Below are 22,387 nucleotides of genomic sequence, written 5' to 3'. Positions count from 1 at the left end.
ACCAGGTTAACTCTCAGTTCCTTCTAGTCCTCTGCCATTATGGCATCACACTACATTAATTAACAACAATAAATTCTTTGAAGGCCTCTCATTAGAAGCAATATGGATTATTTCTTAACATCCTCTTTTGCAGAGTTTAGATTTTGACTTTTTACCCGATATAATAGTCTGGATTGTTTATTCCAGCTGCCTGCTGATTGTATCCAAATTCATCTTCAAAACAAACAGCTTGTAACTTTTGACACCCATTGCATAGTATTAACTCCAAGCATACAATTAAGAAAAAATCAGGGTAAGGAGCAAGTAATCTTTTTTCTCCAACAACATATCAATGTAGAATTTCATTTACATGTCCACTAAAGGAAGAAATACTTTTACGATGAACATTTTTATAAAAAATACTGTCCTCCCTATACCCAAACAGAATAATTACACAAAATATTTGTTTACCTTGAAGTTGAATAGACTTAGAACTTATATATAATTTTAACAAAATAAAAATGTTTAAAGAGAATCCAACCTTTAAATAGAAAGATTTCACAAAGCAGTCTAAATCTAAAAATCTAAAATACTGAACATGAAAATCATAAATGTACCTTTACTCTCAGACATAGAGCCTACCTTTCTGACTAATCGAAGTGCTTGTGTCCTCTCTACCTCGTTGCTCTGCTGTATGTCAATGCACCTAAATAATACACAAAATATTTAATTACTGATAAAAATCTTAATAAACAATTTTTATATAATATCACTAGAGAAGACCCATCTTCATAATATCAATACAGTATTTTTAAATTTTAATACATATAATTTTTTCAGTACCAGTAGGTATTTATTTAGTTAATTTGTATCTCTTTAATGATAAATACTTGTTATAATAAAACATTTCAAAACTATTTAAAACCCCAGGAAAGAAGAATACAGTAAGTAATTTACAGAATTACATACATTTATACAGAAGTAATAAACACACTCATAGAGCAAAGTAATATTTTTTCAAAATCCACTGAAAAAATACTCACCTATGATAAAGTTCGCAGATATTTTTATAAAAATTGTGAAGGGAAAATAATTCAAGTCTATGTTTTAATTAAATTGTGATTTTAACCAGAACTTAAATTTTATATATTATGACTAAGTTCTAAGTCTTATATTGGCTATAATAATTCTACTTTACCAAAACATAAACTGAAATCTAAATGTACTTCAAAAATTAATGCTCAAATATTACTTCACTGACATTTCTCTATAAAATTTATTATTCAATTTCTAAAGAGTCTTTGGTTTATATAGCAAAATATTTTATTTTTACTTATGATTAGACAGTTCACTATTCTAATCAATAGTTCATATATAGACAGACAAATAATTTGCTCCTCAAAAAGCATTTCTGCTATCTGAATATAATTAATCTAAAGCAATTTTATTAAGAAGTAAATAGACACAGATCTGGCTACAAACAGAGAGGTTTGGATCAGACCAACTCTCTTGCCAAAAATAACTATAAAGGTTAAACAAAGTACTTTATAGAGTAGCTGTTAAAAAGGCAATGGATAAAATCCCCGGAAAGAGAAGCACAAGCTCCACATCCACCCAGACTCTGTCCCTGGGGACACCCAGGCTTTGTCCAAGTTTTAGGGGAATAGAGTCCTTGAAGAAAGCAAAAGTCCTACTGGACTGGAGAGACAGACTGAACTTTAGGGAAGCCAAAGTGTCTGTGACTTGAAGGAAAAAAAGCTCAGAGAAAAGAAAACAGGAAAGTAAGCAAGAATCTGCATACAATCCTCTTTCCAAGGCACTTGCCAGTTTCTAAGTTTTGCAAATGCAAGGTTAAAGTTCAAGAAACCAAGCAGAAGGCTACTGCTGAGAAGCTAAGGAACTGAGCAGAAACTTCAGCAGGTACATAATATTCTAAGAAAGATGTCAGGGCTCAAGGTTGGTCATGATGAAGAGATTCTGCTAAACCTCTTCACTTTCGCTTGAGATTCCCAACAGCCACTTCCTGGAGCAAAGGCAAAGGTAAAACCAAATTTTAACAGAATCAGGGTGATAAGCCAACATTCCAGAATAAAACTTAAGTCCTTTAAGAAAAAAATAACATGATCCAGAGCCAAAAACTTTGAATACACAATGTTCACATCCAATCACATAATAATATGAGGTAGGCTTTAAAACAAAGTGTGAGGTAACCAAAAATCAAGGGAAAAAATGACAACAGAAAGAGAACACAAGCGATTCACATATTAAAGTTGTCATAAGAGGGCTATAAGTAACTCTTATGTTATTTGTGGGGGAGTATGTATAGCTCAAGTGGTAGAGCGCATGCTTAGCACACGTGAGGTCCTGGGTTCAATCCCCAGTACCTCCTCTAAGAATAAACAAATACTAAAATACCTAATTACCTCCCCTCACTCCCCCAAAATAAATAAAATACACTTTAAAAAAACTGAATACATAAAATAAAACGTACACAATACAGAATCCAAAATAGCCAAGAGAGACTTGAAGAAGAAAAACTGGAGGGCTCACATTAATAGATATTAACACTTATTGTCAAGCTGCAGTAATTTAAAACAGTTAGAAAATGGGACAAAAAATAGACAAATAGACCCAAAAAAGAGAACAGAGAACACCAAAGTAGATCCCAACGTATCAGTTACCCAATTTACAACAAAACTTAAACAATTTAGATATGAAAGGAAAATCTTTTCAATAAATGTTGATGTTTATTGGATATCTATAAAGACAAAAATGAGTTGTGACATGACACCTACTTTAATATGTAAGGAATAAAAACTTTAGAAGAAAATATAGGATAATATCTTCTATAGAGACCAAAAGCATTAACTATTAAAGACTGCTAAATTGGATTTTATCAATTGAGACTAACTTGGAGAAAATATTCTCAATATGTAAACTTGAAAGGAATCATATCCAGAAGACATCACGAACTCCTACACAGCAGGATAGACAATCTAACTTATGAATGAGCAGAAGACAAAGAAGATACCCAAATAGTCAACAAGCAATGAAAGGGGAAAATTAAAACTATTATGAAACTCACAATGAAAACTACAGCTAGAAAAGGGTATAATTAAAAACTGTAAACAGCAAATGCCGATGAGGATGTGGAGAGACTGGAATTCTCAAACACTGCTGGTGGGAGTGTAAATCAGCACTCTGGAAAACTGGCAGTAACTACTTGAGTTAATTACACATAAACTTTATCACCCAGTAATTCCACTCCTACATATATATCTAGGAAAAATGAGTGCATATGTCCAAAAACTTGTACAAGAATGTTCAGGGCAGCTTCACTTAAAACAGGCAAACACTAAAAACAACCCAGAAAAAAAATCATCAATAGAATGGATTAAGTAAATTGTGCTCTACTCATAACATGAAATACTACACAGAAATTTTTTTTAAAAATCAACATGGATAAATCTCACAGATAACTGAGGAAAGCAAAGAGTAACGATGTACACTTCCAATATATGATACTCAAGAACAGGAAAATGTAGTATACAATCAGAAAAGTCAGTGTAATGTTTACTACTGGTTGGAGACAAGGGAACTTTATCGGGAAGCTGAAAATGTTCTGTAGCTTCCTTGGGATAATCGAGTATTTGGTTGTATCTATCTGTAAAAATCTGTATACTTTATGGTAGGTATGCTAAAACTTAATAAACAATTTAAAAAACATTTAAAAACAGAGAGCTCTAGGAAAATTACCTAGCTATTAAATAGTCCACTTTCAATTTTAGCACCTTCTGCAGAATACTGGAGTCTTGGATGAGATATCGAAGAGCTCGTAGCCCCGCTGCTCGCACTTCTTTTGCTTCATTCAATAAAGCTAACCGCAAACTGTATGAAAACAAAAAAAAGTCTGGCTGCATGAGTTTCAAATACACATAAAATTATGGTACCAAATCTTTCCTCAGTTGAAATAAGCTAAGCTACTTGTCATTTTACATATATAAAAATCATTCACTGTAAGCCACAGAACTTCACTAATGTCAGTATTTTTTAATCTGTACCTCCTTGGTACAGTCTTACCAATCAAGAAAATGTTACTGAATTTTGATCTACCTTCTGTAGTTGATTTTATATAAACAATGGGAAATTAAATGTCTTTTTCAAGCTGTACCACATATGCCTCTATAATCTATTCCTCCTCTGTCTACATATACTTGTTTCACTCCTCTCAAAGAATTACTTAATTAAACCAATAAATAAAAATACTTTATAATGACAGTAGACAGAGACTGTTTACTTCTATTTTAATTCCTAAGCACACCAAAAAAGAGCTGTGAAACCGTAACATTATGCCTCTATTGATGGGCTTGAGAAAATAAAGTCTGCCATAAGCACACCTTGTCCTAGGTGAGATCCAGAGATAACTATACAGGTTCTTCTTGTCCCTGGAAATATTATGAGAACTTTAATTCTGTGATTTAACTTAGAACTTTAAATTACAAAGTCCAGGTACTTTTCAACTTTAGTTTTGGTTCTTTATATTTGATAATTACAAAATATCAGTAAGAACAAGATAATAGTTAAAAATATTGGGGATCCGAATTTTTCTAATGTTCAAACTGTTTTTATAAAATCAAATATGAGGTGTTACGCTGTCCTATTTTTAGTTTAAAATTACTAAAATTGAAATTACTGAAATCCAGGAGATAAGGGAAGGAACTAAACTATACTTACCAAATTATTATATCCTCATAGTTAAAACCCAGTTTTTCTTCACTGTGGCCAATATCACAAAGAAGCTGTCAGAAAAAGAAAATAAGCATGCATACATGTGTTATACATTTTTGTCTATTTATATACATTACATTTTTAGACTGGAAAATAAGGTATCTTTAATAAATTTTTGAAAACTATCTGATTCTATTGTCCAAATATGCAGATTTATTTCTACCATCTTTAGTTTTTTTATTTGCTCTGACAGTTTTAGGTTTATTGCCTTTGTTTGAATTAATTCTTTTTTTTTATTTATTTTCCTCCACACAACACTTTAACTGTTTTAAAACCTATTCTTTTAGTGGTTACCACAGAGATTACAACAAGCACTGCTGACTTATTATTCTGATAGAAATTATTATACCATGTCCTCAACAATGCGACTCTTTCAACACTTTAATTTCATTTCAACACCTTAACTCCTCCTACCTTTCACTTTGTTGTACTTTCCTACCTATCTTTCGAGCTCTGTAAGGCATTATTTTTATTTTAGTTAATATTTAGTCAATATCAATTTATATTTACTCACAAATTCACCATTTCCATTACTCTTCACTCCAGTGGTAAATGTATGATATTCTCCCTTCTGCCTACAGAATTCTCAGTTTGTTGTTGTTGATTTGTTTGTTTTATAGGTGTCCTCATTTGTTTAATTTATAGCCAAGGTTGCTGGAAATAGATTCCTTTGGTTTTTGTTTGTCTGGAAATGATTTTTTTCCCACATATGTTTTTAGAGGATATTTTGCTGGATTTATATAGATTTATACACATTGAAAAATGCCATTTAAATAAAACTTATTATCAAATTGGCAAGAAACTGTTTTTTAACATGATTATACTAGATAAGAAAATACACTGCTGATAGAACTATAAACTAAACACATATTCTAAAATAAGTTGGGAAAAATGCACCAAAATCAGGGTCTTCTTTTGGTGATTTGTATTAATAATTTAAAATGTAAAGTTGGTTCAAGCACAAGATCCTTATAACATTACCTACAATAACAAGGAACTGGAAACAAAATGCTCATAAAGGAAGAAACTAATGCAGCTGTTAATATTATATAATACTAAAACACAAGGGAAAACCTGCAAAAGTACTGGTAAATTAGGGAGAATATTCTAAAAAATGTACATTTCTAAAAAAGATACACATTTTAAGTACTTTTCAAAAATCTCTAATCAACAATTACATTTCTTTATTTTTATTGAATGTAGTTGATTTACTAAGTCTACGCATCAGCATTTTAGCATCAAAAAATGAAAGTGCAATCATAGGTGATTTATTTTGCTTTCTGTATTTTATAACTGTTTACAATGAATGGCTACTTAAATAATCTGGGAAGAGTCATTACATATACAGTATGCATGAATAGTAACAGAAGTAGCATTTATTGACTATTAATCTTGTCAACCCTAGAAAGTAAGTAATATTTTGGTAAATGAAGACAACCGAGGCTAGAAACCGTAATACAACTTCCAAAGGCCACAAAGCTAATAAGCGGTAAAGCCAGAAGTCAAACCAAACCAGTCTGAGTCCAGAGCCCAGTGAAATGTTACTACACTTTTGTGTTAAAATTATTTACATGGCAGGGAAGGACTTTGGATTTAAAAAAAAAAAAAAAGAATAACTGACCATTACCATCTTATTTCATTTCTCTAGACTCAAAAGTGGTATGAATCAAGAGTCTAGAGAACCACACACACTCTTTGGTTATAAACACATAAAATGGGTAAGTGAATTTAACTGTTCTTTTTTTTCCCAGAACAGCTAACTGAAAACACACATACAAATACTGCCCATTTCAAAGGATTAAAACACACACAAAAAGATACTCATCACTACTAAAAATAATTTAGTACTCATTTGAGATTCCTGAGATATTTCAGATTACTAGCATTGTCACTGTATGGCTCTATGTATCAATAAAAAAGAAAAGGAAAAGAACTCCTTATCATGGTGTTTACTTAGACCTTGGACATATTCTAATTCATAATTAATAGAAAAATGAAGCTTAGAATTTATTATCAATATATAAAATATTATGCTTTTAAAATAGAAAAAGTGTTACTTTCTTAAAACAATGATTTATACATATCAACTCAATTTCTAAGGCAGTGCTTCCATTCTTCTGCTACAGCAGTAATGGATGTTAATAAAATGAAATGCTTTGAAACCCAGAAATAAAGTATACAAAATCCTATCCTATCAAGAGTTCGCTTCTACCCTAAGTATGTACTTGGTTCTCTCTTTCTGTATTTTCTTTGTTACACTTGTCATATATCCTTGCAGAAAAATACAGACTCAGAGAAACATAATTTCCAAATTACCCACCTTCTCAGACCACAAAACATATGACTTCACCATTTAACATTTTCTAGAATTAGCAGTTTTGATGAATAGGTAAAAAAAAAAAAATTCAGTTATTATTACGAAACCTAAAAAGCACACAATTTGTGAAGTATTGAGAAAGTTGTTTCATTTTCTACTATTGTTTCATTTTCTACTACCTAATATAAATGTATTTTAATTGCAAGAAATATTTCTGAGAAAAATGTACATTCAGTTGGGAACTGGAAAATCACAACTAACAACTAAAAAATAATTTACAATGAAACAGCATATTTGTCATAATCAGTTGCTATTTTGCAGGAATAGTAATAGACATTAGGGTTATGCTTTCAATTGTGATTAAACTGCTTTCATGTTGTTTCCAGAATTACAGAAGAAGGCCTCTTTAATCAGTCTTAAATGAAAATATCCCTTTTGAATTAGAATTATCCCAAGCAGAGACTAAACCTATAGAAAATTTTCTATATATCAGGAATAAGAAATTAAAGAATACACTGATAAGATCCTGAATTTTCAATTATCAAAGAAATATCACACTTCCAATTTTCATACCAGGAGTTCATATTTAAGTTTCAAAATATTAGGAATAAGAATTAATTATTTTAATATAAAATCCTTGTAGTGACTGACTCACTACCTTATTAATCATCTCCTGATTTAAATAAACAAACCCTACAAATCAAACCCTTTAAACTCCTAACTCTAGGAAAGAGGCAAGAAGAAATAGCAAGAACACTGAATTGGTAAATTTAAACAATGGGAATCTCATTCCGCCTCAACTATTGACTGAATTACTAATTAACCTTCAGCCATTAGGCACCAATATCTTCAATTCTACCTTAGGCATTACTGGTAACTTCCTATCTCCTGTATAACTTATTAAACTGTAATAATGCCTGCCCTATCAAATAGGTTTGTTAATTTTAAGAATAAATTACTGTTAACATTTAGAAATCATTAAAGATCTTTCAAAATGTAAGAATCAGCATCCTAACAGTCACTTAAAATGCTAAGTTATTAGATACCACACATTTCATTGGGGTTCTATGGCTCCCTATCCTTCATGTTTTTATGACTACCAATCACAATACCTATAGCTTAATGTTGAACAAACAGGTCAGAGTTCACAAAGAAGTTGTAAGAAAGAGCAACCCTTTTCTTTCACAACTGAAAGCTATAAAGATGATGTATCTTAGTCATATGGAAAGTGTTTGAGAATAGAGATAACCTAAAAGAAAAGAGCTGAGAAATGGAGGGACAGGATGCAATTAACATTTTTTCCTCAACCCCTGGATTGCTCTGTCTCAAATTAAGACCTGACATATGGTCTTCCTCATCATGAGAGCAAATAACTTGGTTTTACCTCAGCTCAGTTGCATTAGGTTTGTTGAATTTGTTACTTATAAACCAACTTAAGCATTCAGTATCATCAAAAGTTCACAATTATTTTATGAGCATAACTATTAAATTTAAATTTTTAATATGAACAAAACAAACACTACTACATAATGCCTTACTTTTAAATGGGGTAAAGGTTTTGATACCATGTCACTGGTATGATGTTTTGCTTATTAAAATCCATGTCCAACATGAGTCAATCAATGTATTTGTTATAATTAATCCATAGAACTTTCTCATAAATACTAAAATATTCAAAAGGGGCTATCAACAATATTCTACTCTGACAAAGTTAAAATAGAAGTCTAACACATCTCTAGGTAATAAAAATGTCTGAGATACTTATTAAATGTAATAACTTAAAAAAATATATAATGATCAGTTAAAATCAGGCAGTTAAATGCTATTCCCATTTTACTTCTATCACCCTAAAGGCTAAATGAACAGTTCTCTTCATTAAGCAACAGATAGAATAACCTAAACTTTAAAAAAATCTTATCACAAGTTAAAATTCCACAGAATAGTCTTTCAGAAGGCAATTTATAAGTAGGCTTTAAAATAAAAAGTATAAATGCTCTTGGCTAATAATCACTCCTAAAATTCTATTCTGCACAAAAACTACAGAAGAGTGTTACTAATGCATTATTTAAAACAGTAAAATGTAAGAAAAACTTGTGTTTTTTCAATGGTGGAATGATTAAATAAATTATGATATATGTATTATGCATATATGTATGTCTGTATGTATATTTGGATCATTATACATGATATACATATGGATGGTATGCAGCACATATGCAGCTATAAAAAAGCAGATCTACATTTATAGAAAAGAAAAGGACTCTGATACACAGAAGTGGAAAAGCAAACTACAAATCAATAAATTTAATGATCTCATTAAAAAACCTTTGTGTATACATATATAATAATAAATGGTAAATAAACTGAGTATTATATTAAACACTTCTTTTTGTCTAGCTTATTTCCTTCTCACAACTCACTGACATACACACACACTTAAAACTATACCAGAGAAGGATAAACTTCTAGTGGTTACCTTTTGGGAATGGTATTTTTTTAGAGTGGGGAGGTGGATGGGAAGGATATGTGAAAAAGGACTTTCATTTTTTATGATATACTGTTTTTAATTTTTTATATTTAATTTATATTTATATAGAAATATAAATACATATTTAATAAAGTACTACTTTAATTTCTATATTTAGCTTATATGAGTTTGAAGTTTTTTTAAAAACATAACAAAACAAAGATTCCTCTGAAGCTTTTCATATATAAGATTAAATACAGAAAAAGAGAACTTTTAGAATGTGAAAGAACTGAAACATTTTCATCTTTAAAAGCAGGTTTTTAGATTATGAGCACGTTGTCAGTTTTAAAATTAGAATACTAAGATTATGTTCATCAGCAGTCTGTTAAACTCATTACTTTATCTAGAAATGATGTCAGAAGGCAAGCATGGGTGTGTGACATTCACATGGTTACAGGATCACATCACTGGCACCCTCTCTTCATCCCTTAAAAGGAGGTTTAATTCTGGAGATGAAGTCTATCCTTTACAACATTTTAGTCCTAATGTCTACTAAATTAACTTAATCCTAACAGTTAGGCTATACTTAAAAACAAAACAAACACTAGTACAACAAAAACTCATATTTAAACTGCAAAATCACCCCAATGTAATACAATACCTTTAATTAAATACTTATGTGCCAGGCTTTGGAGTAGAGAGGGATATTAAGAGTGGAAAAAAAAATACTACATGTTTCTTGTATTTCAGATTCTCAGCTTAATAAGACAGTAACCCACAACAAATAATAATTATGATAACAAAAGAACAGATAAAATTTGGTAGACATATTTATAACCTGTTACAGGAGCACAGTGTAGGGTGACCAACTAACTCCTACCTACCTAACTGGCCTCCTGGAATCATAATCTTTTCTTATTTTCTTTCTTTTTTCTTTTGTTAAATGTATTTTTATTGACGTCTAGTCAGTTTACAATGTTGTGTCAGTTTCTGGTGTACAGCATAATGCTTCAGTCATACACAAACATACATGTTTCCATATTCTCTTTCACCATGAGTTACTACAAGATATTGAATAGAGTTACCTGTGCTATACAGTATGAACTTGCTATTTATCTATTTTATATATATTATTATCTGTAAACCTTGAACTCCTAATTTATCCCTTCCCACCCTCTAATTTTCTTTTCTATAGAGTGATTCTTAGAGATTTCTAAGATTTTCTAAATTTTACTCTGTAACTTAATGACCTTACAGATTTTAAAAGAACACCAGGTCTATAAATATTTATTAACCTAGCTTGCCAATAAATTCAGACACATTATATTTTGATTAAATTCAGTAAGCATTTACTTTGTGCCAGGTACCTGGAGAAATTTTATAATAAAACTTACAGATCTTTACTTAACAGCAGTGGCTCTTAACCAGGAATGATTCTGTCTCCCAGGAAATATTTGGCAATGCTTGGAGACATTTTTACTTGTGACAATTGATGGAGGTACGCTAGTGGCTTCTGGTGGGCAGAGGCCAGGGATGCTGCTAAACACCCTACAATGAACAAGACAGCCTCCCAAAACAAATAATTATCTTGCCCAATATGTCAATATTGCTGAGATTGAAAAACCCTGTACAGTAACAGCTTACTAACCTATAATTCAAGTTATTAAGCAGACTCAACTTTTCAGAGTCAACCAAAAAACCTGAAAAGTGGCAAAACAAAAAAACAAAAAATAAACACACACACATACACACAAACAAAGGAAACAAAAAACAGATCCTAGGTTGCAAAGCATTATGTTATGGAGTACACATTATGTGCTAGGTACTATACAGGGACTTTGCCTCTAATAACAGCAAAATTATCTCTGAATAAAGAATCTGCTCAGACTGCCTCGCTGGTTAGGGTCAGACCTGGGCTGTAAAACCCCATTTATTTGATCTTAAGCTCATGCTCTTCCTACTACATCACCAGGCAGCCACATCAGATTTTATCAAGTCCCATGTTCATGGACTTTATTAATGGAACAGCCTCTCACATCCTGACCCAAGGTTTAGTTCCTCACATTGTAGAAAAATTCTAGTAAGTTTGGTTATGTGATTTTTAAATCCATAAATAATTTAAGACAGCAAATAAAAGATCTGCTAAAAGCTGGCACCAGGGCCAGAGAGAAATGTGAAAACTGTAAACAAAGGATATGGCAAAACAAAAACCAAACAAGAATACAAAAAGCTCAAAAGCCTAGGGCCTTCATTACAGAGGCGCATCATTCTATACTCCCAGTGGTACAATGGCCAGAGGGAAGGAGCCAGGGAACAGGGGAGGAAGGAGGAATGAGGGAAGGAGGTAGGGAAGGCTGAAGAGAGAGGAGATGAAGAGGAAAAGGAGGTAAAAGGGGAGAAGGAGAGAGTTAGAGGGAAGGAGAAAGGGGAGAAGAGACTGGGAGAGCACAAATCAAGGGAACAACTTAGTGAAACACTATGGGAAAAGTTCAAGAAGAAACAAATAGAGGAGGGGAAAGGGAGAGTGGGCAACTGGCCCTAATCCAAGAGAGATGGGATCTAGATAGAAATAAACGGAGAATAGAGAAGGGAAAAAGAAAGGTGTCCAAAAGATTCCCAGAAATAGATGTTTGAATCACTCCTATTCCAAAAAGTCCTATATGTGCCCTGTCCATTACGGTTGGTAGTTACTAGTCACAGGTGGCTATGAGCACTGGAAATATGGCTAATCTGAATTGAGATGTATAATAACCATAATATATACACTTGATTTCAAAGATTTAGTATAAAAAATATTAAATATCCCATTAAATATTTTATACTAATTACATAAAATGATAATGATTTGGATATACTGGATTAACAAAAATACATTACTAAAAACAGTCTCACATGATGCCTTTTACTTTTTTAGTGTGGCTACTAGAAAATTTAAAATTACGTTGTGTGGCTCACATTATATTCTACTGGACAGCACTGCTCTAGATTTTTAAGATTATTGCTTTAGGACCCATTCTGGTGCCAAAGTGAAATAAAAGAAATCATAGCCATTCTTACATTCATTCCCAACTTTCAGGATTTCAGCTGTCAAGAGATGTGGAGCTATACATCTAGGTGTCTATCTGACTGTGACAAGAACCATCAGTTCAAACAGGACATAAACCTCTATTAATTGTTTTTAACAGTTAAATCCAGGCAAGTGGTAAGACATATTATTATTAGAGTTGAGTGAAGAACAATGATATAAAACTGAGAAATTTAATAGAGGGAGTGAAACCAGGAGATGCAATTTGAAACCCTGGAATATTCTGGGTCTTAAAAACTTGACATTATCTGACTAGTATACTGAAGAAAGGTATCTGAAGATTTTTATTACAACCATAAAAATGAAAACATACATAGGAATATTTTTGAAAACCCCTTCGCAAGCATTTATTCAATGTTTTTGAAAGTTGTTTTAGAAAAAATCACTTTCTCAACCCTCATACAAAATAATTTCCTCATCTAATTATATAAAAATAAGTGCCAGAATATTTCAAAGTTTCACTAAGAAAAAATAAATGCATATGTATTTGCTTCCATAACTATGAAAAACACTAATCTATTTTGTATTTATTACACAACACCATATCACAAAAACATTTTGTTACATAGTGACTATATTCTTATCCCCTGTTATTTCCATGAAATAAAATCAATTACAGTCTAATTACCAGATAGTAAAGATTAAACATTTTGGAAGGATTAAAACAGTGCTGCTCAAACTTTAATGTACACACAAATTCACCTGAGAATCTTTATTAAAATATAGATTCTGATTCAGTAGGTCAGGGTGGAGCCAAAAATAGTATATTTCAAATAAGCCCCAAGATGACGCCAATGCTGCTGGTCTGTGGATCACACTTTGAGTAGTAAGGGGTTAAAACATACAATTATTCCTACATTTAAAATGTAGAACAATTTATATTTAGTAAACTAAAAAGAAAAAAATTTTTCCCAAAGGAGGCACTCTGTTTCTATTTACAGCATCACCTCAAATATAGACATTTTAGTGCTTCCAAGAGTTGGCTGTCCAGGATTACCAGGCTCAAAAACATACCAATCCATCTATCAAACGCAGGAATTCTCAGCTGCTAATAGAGATCAAGTTGATATTTATTTGGGACAATGGCCCCTGCTTTTACCTTGGGCTCTAACTGAGATCCAAGTAATAGGAACAGAGTATCGGGGAAAGAGAGAGGAAGCTCTAATATATCAGAATATATATATTTAGAAATCCATATTTATATTTCTCTGGAAATAATAGTTATACCTATGAAATGCAACACACACACACACACATACTTATGTAAAAACACATTTATCATATAAAATCACATAAAAAAGAACATAAAAAGGCAAAAGAAACACTTATCATGTGAAAAATAGACTGAATTATGGACTTGTCAGTGTTTTTTCTTTTACTTTTCTTCTGAACTTACCAAATTTTCTACAACATATATATAACACTTCCATTATTCAAATACACTTTTAAATTTAAAAACATATGACGAAATCCATGAGAAGCAGCAGAGGAAAGCACTAATACTGAGTGAATACTCAAAAATTTCTTGTTAATGTGGTTAAGAAGCATCTAATAAGTACAATAAGATATGAAGAATTTAAGATGATTAATATAAAGATCCCAGTTACTTACCTTAGTAAAGTTATTCAGATGGCCTAGCTTTCTCATATTTGACACTCCCTGCAATTTGGCCACATTTTGGAGAATCTCCCTTAAGTTATCAGAAGGCTCTAGAATAAAAGACAATAATTTAACATAATTTTAAAAGAGTATTTTTCTAACCAAACACATAAAATGTGCAGTATTAAAGCTTCACAACTTTGGCTCTTGGTTTAAAATCTTACTCTCTCATACAAAATAATTTCCTCAAATCTATCTACTTAGGAGACTTATAAATCCATGTGTATGACTCATTCATTGACCTTCACATCTCTACTACACTCATACCTATGGTCTAACTGTGTATCAACATCTGGAATTATTCAACCACTAAATCTTAAATTTCAACCCCAACCCCAGGCACAACTTTCACTTCTGGCCACAATGTAGTAACAGGCACCAAAAATACTGTTCTATTTGAATTAACCAAAAAACTGAACAAAATACATAAAACTATAGCTCTCAAAACACTGGATATTAAGAAGAAAAGAACAATAATCCCTAGAAATGAGAAATAAACAAGACTGCCTCAGCTGTCTGTCTTTAGAGAGTTTCAAGGCCTTGGTGCTGAGAGGAGAAATCCAGGCAAATTGAGTTGAAGAGACACAGCTAAGACTCCAAGGAGAACAAAAAGTATTAGAGAAGAAAGCACTGCCCAGAGAACACTGGACATCTGTAAAGCAACCCCTTAGGTAGTCAGTATAGCAATGATTGGTGCATGTGTGTGAGGAAATTACCACTCAAAAGAATTAAAGGGAAGAGTACCTTGCATTCACACAAGACAGGGAACCATGCTTGTTCCTAACAGTCATATTGAAAACCTTTATAGTTCATGGGACACTGGTTAAAGCATTTAGAAAAGTCTTGGCTCAGTAGTGGGGAACAATCAGATATAGACTAATAAAATTTCTTTGATCCCACCTAACAAATCTTCAAAGCAAGACTTAAAAGAATTAAACTGTTTCCAAGTTAACTAAAATGTGTCTCAGACCAAAGCTCAAGAAGAATTATAAGAACAGAAAAATAGGAAGTATCTAATGAGGTAAGATTTACAGTCATTAGCATCCAATCAATTAACAGACATGCAAAGAAGCAGGAAAACATGACCTATAGTGAGCAGAAAAATTAATCAACTGAAAATGACCCAGAACTGACACAGATATTAGAAACCGCATTAAAGGACATTGAAACAATTTTTATAACTGTAGTCTGTATGTTTAAAAACAGAAACATGAAAAGTGAAAAAGCACTCAAATTTCTGGAGATGAAAACTACAATATCTCAGATGAAAACTACTAAATGGGAATAACAGTACAATAAGCTTTTACAGAAAGTAAGAATTGTGGATTTGAAGACAAAGCAATAGAAACTATCCAAAATGTAACATAAGGTGGAAAAAAATAAATGAAAAGAGCACTAGTGAACTACAGGACTTCAAGTAGCCAAACACAATTACAGCATGTATAATTGGAGTCCTCAGAAGGGGGAAAAAAATAGGAGACAGAAAAATTATCTGAAGAAATAACAGATGAAAACTTTCTAAATTTGATGAAAATAAGCCAATAAATCCAAAAAGTTCAACCAACCCCAAGCACAAGAAACAGGAAGAAAACCAAACCAAGACACATCATAATTAAATTGTTCAAAACCACTGGCAGAGAAAAATATTAAAAGCAACCAGATAAAAAAAGACAAGTTACATACAGAAGAGTAAAGAGAGGGATGACAAATTTCTCCCAGAAAACAAAGCAAATGAGAAGACAGTGGAGCAACACCTTTAAAATACTGAAAGGAAGGGGGGGGGGAGCTTTTAAAATGTAAAAAACATTCTTAGCTCACTTGCTTTACAAAAACAGGCCAAAGACAGAAATGGCCGTGTGGTTGGTGGTTTGCCAACCCCTAGAACAGAGTGTCGATTTCCTCAGGTTGCTACAAGCTATTTTTCTATTAATATATTCAGCATCCTATTTGTTTTAAACAAAAGCACAATCTAAAGAAGAAAAAAATAGTATCACATTTCTGATATTTTAGTTGAAGAGCCATTATGACTTCCTTTGAGATTTTTATCTGTTAACAAAAGACCAAGGAACTATTTGTTTTGAATTAGTGTTTTCCTCAGCAAATGAAACTGGATGCATTCATTCACTGTCTTAGTTAGCTTGTTGCATCTGCTTATCTTCCTCCATTCTGTTATACTCAGTGTTAGCCATGAAAACCACAAATTGGTTATTGTCAAACCACCAAGTACACTACATATCCCAGCTATTTCCAATCACTTTGAGATTCCTGTATACTGAGATCATTCATTTGATTTTACAGCATTTCCCGTAAGTTTTGATTATTCTTTTAACTCCAATAAAATTCAATCTAATTTTAAGCGGTTTAGGGTATGTCTTTATAATCAGTGATTCTTTGAGGTTATCTTAAATGTAGAATGAAAACAGCTCATCACTGGGTGGGATCAGAGCTCATTTAAAAGGTCACAGGGACATGAATAGATCACTGTTAGTATTTAGTAATATATTTTTGTTATAAATGTTATTTGTTTGAAGAGACTGAAGAAGAAAAATTGTAAGTAAGCCAGTGATTTTAAAATGGAAACTGTATTTAAGAACTTAATAAAATTTCATAACAACCTTTAAGGTACTTCAGAACCTAGAGTAGTTTGCAAAGCCAGAGTTAAGGACCTTTAAAGTCAGTGCAAAATACACCTAATGGAAATATATAACCTAATCATTTTACATCAATTTATAATTAGGTTGTGAGGCACCAAACAAAAAGTTTCACTAAAGTGAGGACACAGTTATTGCAATGCAATGATGTGATAATATTAATACAATGATTAATCTGAAGACATATTCTTCACAAAGGCTTGAAGACTTCTAATTATTGCCTATTTTCTAGGTACAAACTGCAGATATTTTTGAAAAGCCGGAATTTTAAAACAAAAATAAAATCTCATGTCTCAGTTCATTCAAGAAGTATTAAGTGAACACCTATTATGATCACATAGTGGTTTAGATACTGGGAATACATCAATGAGCAAGACAGATCCTTCTTTAGTGGACCTTACATTCAAGTGCAAGAAAACTGGTAATCAACAACAACAAATGCACACAATATGAAATTTGACGGGTGGTGAGAAGTCAATATTGGGTCAAATATCTGCCCAAGGAGTGATGAATAAAATGAACCGTTAAGTGCAAAGGTTATTGCTGTCAATCCAAATCAAAATGAATCAGCCCTTCTCCTTCCTTCTCCTCCTCACCTCTTTCTCTTTTTATATAATTACCAAGAACCCCCAACTGGAATTGAAATATGAATGAATTTTAAAGTTTCTTTGTAATATATTTCCTGAAAGACAGAACATGCTTCCTCCCAGAAACTATGTTACTTCCCAGACCAATTCAAAAATAGTATCAGGGCCATTTTAGACAAGAAACACTGTGTAATGCTTGTGTGCTACAATGTTCCTATGGGGAACTCTAACTTGAAATATCAGGGTAAAGGCCGGAGAGTCTCTTCTGCTATAACCAAGAAAGCAATAGAAAATACATTAAGCAAATAAATGGGACTATGTTTCAATAAAACAGATCTGGCTTATGAGCCGTAGTTTGCCAGTTTCTTTACTACACAATCAAAACTCATACTACATGAGCAAGCTGAGATCAATGTGGTTTTTTACTGGGGGGAGGATGGCAAAAGAAATTTAAGGAGAGGTTCACCTCTATTTTTTCCTACTCTTCACTTAATGTTTTTCTGATTTAGCTTCTCCAAAACTGTCTATGGTCAATAGTGCTATGTGAGAAGTATAAAGCACAAATGATGTAATCTTCTAGGATAGTCTCTGAAGCCTTGAAGTTTAGGAAACCCAGAGCTGCATTAAGGGAAAAAAAGAAAGAAAGAAAACAAAAACAAAAACAAAAACAACTGTGGGTAGCTAGCTATGATGGCCAACTATTCAAATGCAAGGAAGCAAAACACAAAGGAACTACTAGAACTAGAGTTGCTCTTTTCCTCTTATTGTGTAACTTATAAATCCTATGCAAGGTCCCAATGACTTTCTCTGGAAGTAATGAAATAACTATAGTCAATATCTAGTAACTTAATATTATATAAACACATACATGTATACATAGATATACAGACAGACACACACACACACAGAGAAAACCACCAAGAGAAAGCTACAATAAACCTTCTCATCTAAAATAGCTATGAATCTACAGACATATGTATATATGTACATATACATATATATTCATTCTCCCTTCAGCTTAATTCTCCATGTATGAGCATGTGGACACACATGCATATGTATATGTGTGTGTAAGTAAACATGTATTTATTTTAAAATGTTATCAATGTATACTTCTTTGTGACGTGCTGCAATAAATCATATTCATATCTTTACCTGTCAATAAATACATAGCATAAAATAGATCTTTAAATAAATTTAGGTTCAAGTACACATAGTAAGTTAATAACAAAAACTACTGGCATACATTTATTTGGGAGTAATAGAAAGAACAATTTTGGAATCAAAAAAAAAAAAAGAAATGGATTTGAATCTAGCTTATTTACCTGCAAACCATGTAGCCTTGGCTAAGTCACTGAATCTCATAGGTATCCATTTTCCAACATCTATAGTGAACATACTAACTACCTCACCTTCAAGGCATTGAGGTGCAACTTACTTGAGCAGAATGCTTACCCCATATCAGACACTCAAAAAATAGTAGCAACTATAATTAAAATTGGTTACTATTTGTTTAGCAAAAACAAATTTTACAGATCGATCATGTGAAAGTTATGTGATTAGCCCAAGCAAATGTTTCACACATTAGTGGTCTTAATTAATGAATTTTTGTTACTTATTTTAGCACATTACCTTTATGATCTAAAATTTGCTCAGTTTTAAAGTAGAAACTTTTATCATCTTATTTGCCTTCTTGAGAATGTCAGAAGATTCAGGAGTAAAAGCAGAGTTGAACAATATTTTCTGTGATTTATTTGTGAATATATATGAACAAATGCTAATAAGCAACAAGCTAGAAAAGCTGGGTGCGTGAGAATTTAATGAAAATTAAACATGAATACATATGTCTGCTATGTATATAATTATGTCTTTAATATTATCTATGATTATTGTGAGCAGATGTAAATGATTACAAGTATATGGAAATAACTATAGTTGGTATTACCTTTGCAAAAGCCAGCAGCAAATCTGCCTCCTCCACCAGCAAAGGCACTGGGAGTACATCTTCTCACCCTTACCCATAGGTACAAAAGTTGAGGAAGCAGGAAGCACTGCTTCAAACTCTCTAATATTTCCTGAAATTCTAACAATTATTAATATCAAAAAATTATATAATTTAGTAGGGAAAGGATCTATCCCAATGATAGAATCCTGGGAAAAGGGCCTTCTTTTTACCGCTAACGCTAAGGAATTCAGAATTTCCTGGGAGAGCCTATTCCATCTTTGATAGAGTTGTAGAGTATTTTCTCATACTGATGCCAAAATCTGTCCCTTTGTAATTTTCACTCATTTGTTCTGGTGTAACAATCTGGAATGTGGAACAAGTATTATCTTCCCTCACATACAGAAATAATTATTTTTCCTCTCAAGTAACTATAGAAGAAGATAATGTTTTTTAATCATTGGTATATTTTAAATATAAATACTACAGCAGAAATGGGCAAAGAAAACTTATCAATTATTACCACAAGTAAATCAATTTAGTTCTAATCTTCTTAAATGTTAGGCTTATTACTAAAAACATTTTTATAGGGCTGTTATAGAAGAACGATGGACATGAAGCAGCTCTTGAGAGCGAATGACTCATATAGAGGCAAGACTACATGGACAGCAAGATGGCACTAGGTCTCTTCAGCCTGGCATGCCCTTTCTACCCGATTTGGAGGAAATCCTTCCCATTCTTTAGAAGTCTTGCTCAGATGTGTAATGGTCTTCCCGAACCTACAAGCTCCCTTCTTTACATTCCTATGATATATTCCTCATATCACTATTACAGCAGTTATGACAGAACATGTAACTGATCTTCCTGGGTTCTAGTTTACACCTATTGTGCCAGTGTAATTATTAATACCATCTCCTTTCACTCCCCAAAGTACCTCAGGTTGAATTAGAAATGATATGATCACCATAAGTATAGATAGTTAAAATTCAACTACAGTTTGTAAAATTTTCTAACAACTAGATCTATTCTCTATCTCCTTTTCCCAGAAACTGGAAGCTGGGTTCTTATTCCAGTGTCCTGCTCCTACAATAACGATTGTAGGAAGAAGTAAGGCAGTTTCTGTAACAATGTGAGATTGTCTTCCAATGACCCAAGGATTCAGATCTCTTTTCCTCCACTTCAATTTTGGATTGTCAAATTACCTCATTTTACACTTTCCTCTCTCAATTTATTAAAAAAAAAGTCTTTTTTGTTATAATTCCAAAGGATCGCTCACATGGAATGATTTCAATGGAAAAAGATATATATATTAATAGGAAGCAAAAAGGTCCTTATTGAGGTTTATCATTTTATAACTTTGACTGGATAAACTGAACAACTGACATCTATCAGTTCGCTGATGGGATCATTTTAAAATTCTAGGAACAAAAATCATGTCTTTAATTGCTTTATTACAAACATGTCATTATATAACTGTAAGATACAGATCAGGATTGATCTGGTATAAACCATTAAAAATAAAGTTAGTTAGAAATAGTTAATAATTCATCTGAACAGAACTTTTATTAAAAGTTGTATGAATACATAACATTAATAATTAGAATTGTAAATTCTTAGAGAAATGCAAACCAAAAGTACAATGAGGTATTATCTCACACCAGTCAGGATGGCCATCATTAAAAAGTCCACATATGATAGCTGCTGGAGAGGGAACTTCCACACTGTTGGCGGGAATGTAGTTTGGTGCAGCCATTATGGAAAACAGTATGGAGATCGCATTAATACTAAAAACAGACTTACCATATGATCCAGCGATCCCCCAAAATATGAAAAAAATATGTGTTTTCTCAAGGACCTCAAGGAACAGCAAGAAATTCTATATTCCCAGAAAACAAGATGATAGAGAATAAAGGAAAGTGGAGCTGTCTTCCAATAGCCTTATAAGGTATATTAAGAAATTTTTACATCTTTGGGCAATGGATAACTTTTAAGACATTTATACAAGAGGATGGCATGATCAGCTCTGTGTTTTAGAAAGACAATTTTGGAGAATAGACTGTAGGGGTAAAGAAAGGCAATTTAAATAGAGATTACAAAAATCTTCCATGCAAGAAACTTAATCAATCCAAGCAGGAGGAAAGGCGAAGGAGAAATCAAGGATGAATTCAGGTTTCTCGACTGGATAAACTGATGTATGATACTACTTACTAATAAGGAATCCTAGAGCAAGAGTAGATTAAGGGGAAATTTTTTCTGATTTATAGTAAGCATATGCATCAAAAACAAACAATAACAACACAAAACATCTTACATGTTATACATTAAAATGATGAGACAAAGTAATTGGCTATTTGGCCTGCATCACAAACAAAGACCAGTGGTTTTCAAACCTGTGTTCCTAAAAAATACATGAGTTATAAGAAACACTGATTCCAGAGTCAATATAAAGTAAGCCACATAATCTTCATTTATAAGAGGCACCCAAGTGATTCTTATGCACATTGAAATTTGAAACATGTTATAAAGACTACTAGCATCTCCTGGAACTGGATTCTGATACCCCTTTGGATTATTTGATCTGAACTTTAGAAGAAGAAAGAAGATCTATTCTATGAAATATTCTTCTGTATTATTTTCAAGTAATGTATTATAGTATGAAATAATACCCAGACACAAAAATAATAATACATACAGAGAGCCTACAACAGATCGTGCTAATACTTTACACAAATAATCTCTTTTAATCTCCTCACCAACCATATAAGGCAGGTAGTATTACTATCATCCCCATGTTAGAAAATGATTCTTAGAGACATTAGTTCACTTGCCTGAAGTCAAATAAATACCAGAAGCAGACACAGGATTTGGACCTAAGCAATTTGCCTTGAGAGTCTACCTTATTCCCCAATATA

General features: G+C 32.3%; 1 protein-coding gene across 2 annotated transcripts in view; it reads right to left on the bottom strand.

Moving 5' to 3' along the window:
• Positions 1–22,387, bottom strand: part of RICTOR (RPTOR independent companion of MTOR complex 2) — a 102,216-nt gene that overhangs the window by 56,868 nt on the left and 22,961 nt on the right. For both annotated transcript variants that reach the window (XM_031676529.2, XM_031676532.2), the window contains exons 3-6: positions 14,248–14,345; positions 4,714–4,778; positions 3,736–3,867; positions 622–685 (exon numbers count right to left, since the gene is read on the bottom strand). In XM_031676529.2, the coding sequence (XP_031532389.1) occupies positions 622–685; positions 3,736–3,867; positions 4,714–4,778; positions 14,248–14,345 (359 nt within the window). The remainder of the gene's footprint in view (positions 1–621; positions 686–3,735; positions 3,868–4,713; positions 4,779–14,247; positions 14,346–22,387) is intronic.

Source organism: Vicugna pacos, chromosome 3, assembly GCF_048564905.1.
Source record: "Vicugna pacos chromosome 3, VicPac4, whole genome shotgun sequence".
In the NCBI taxonomy this organism is placed as follows: domain Eukaryota; kingdom Metazoa; phylum Chordata; class Mammalia; order Artiodactyla; family Camelidae; genus Vicugna; species Vicugna pacos.
This window is presented reverse-complemented; position numbering and strand designations above follow the sequence as displayed.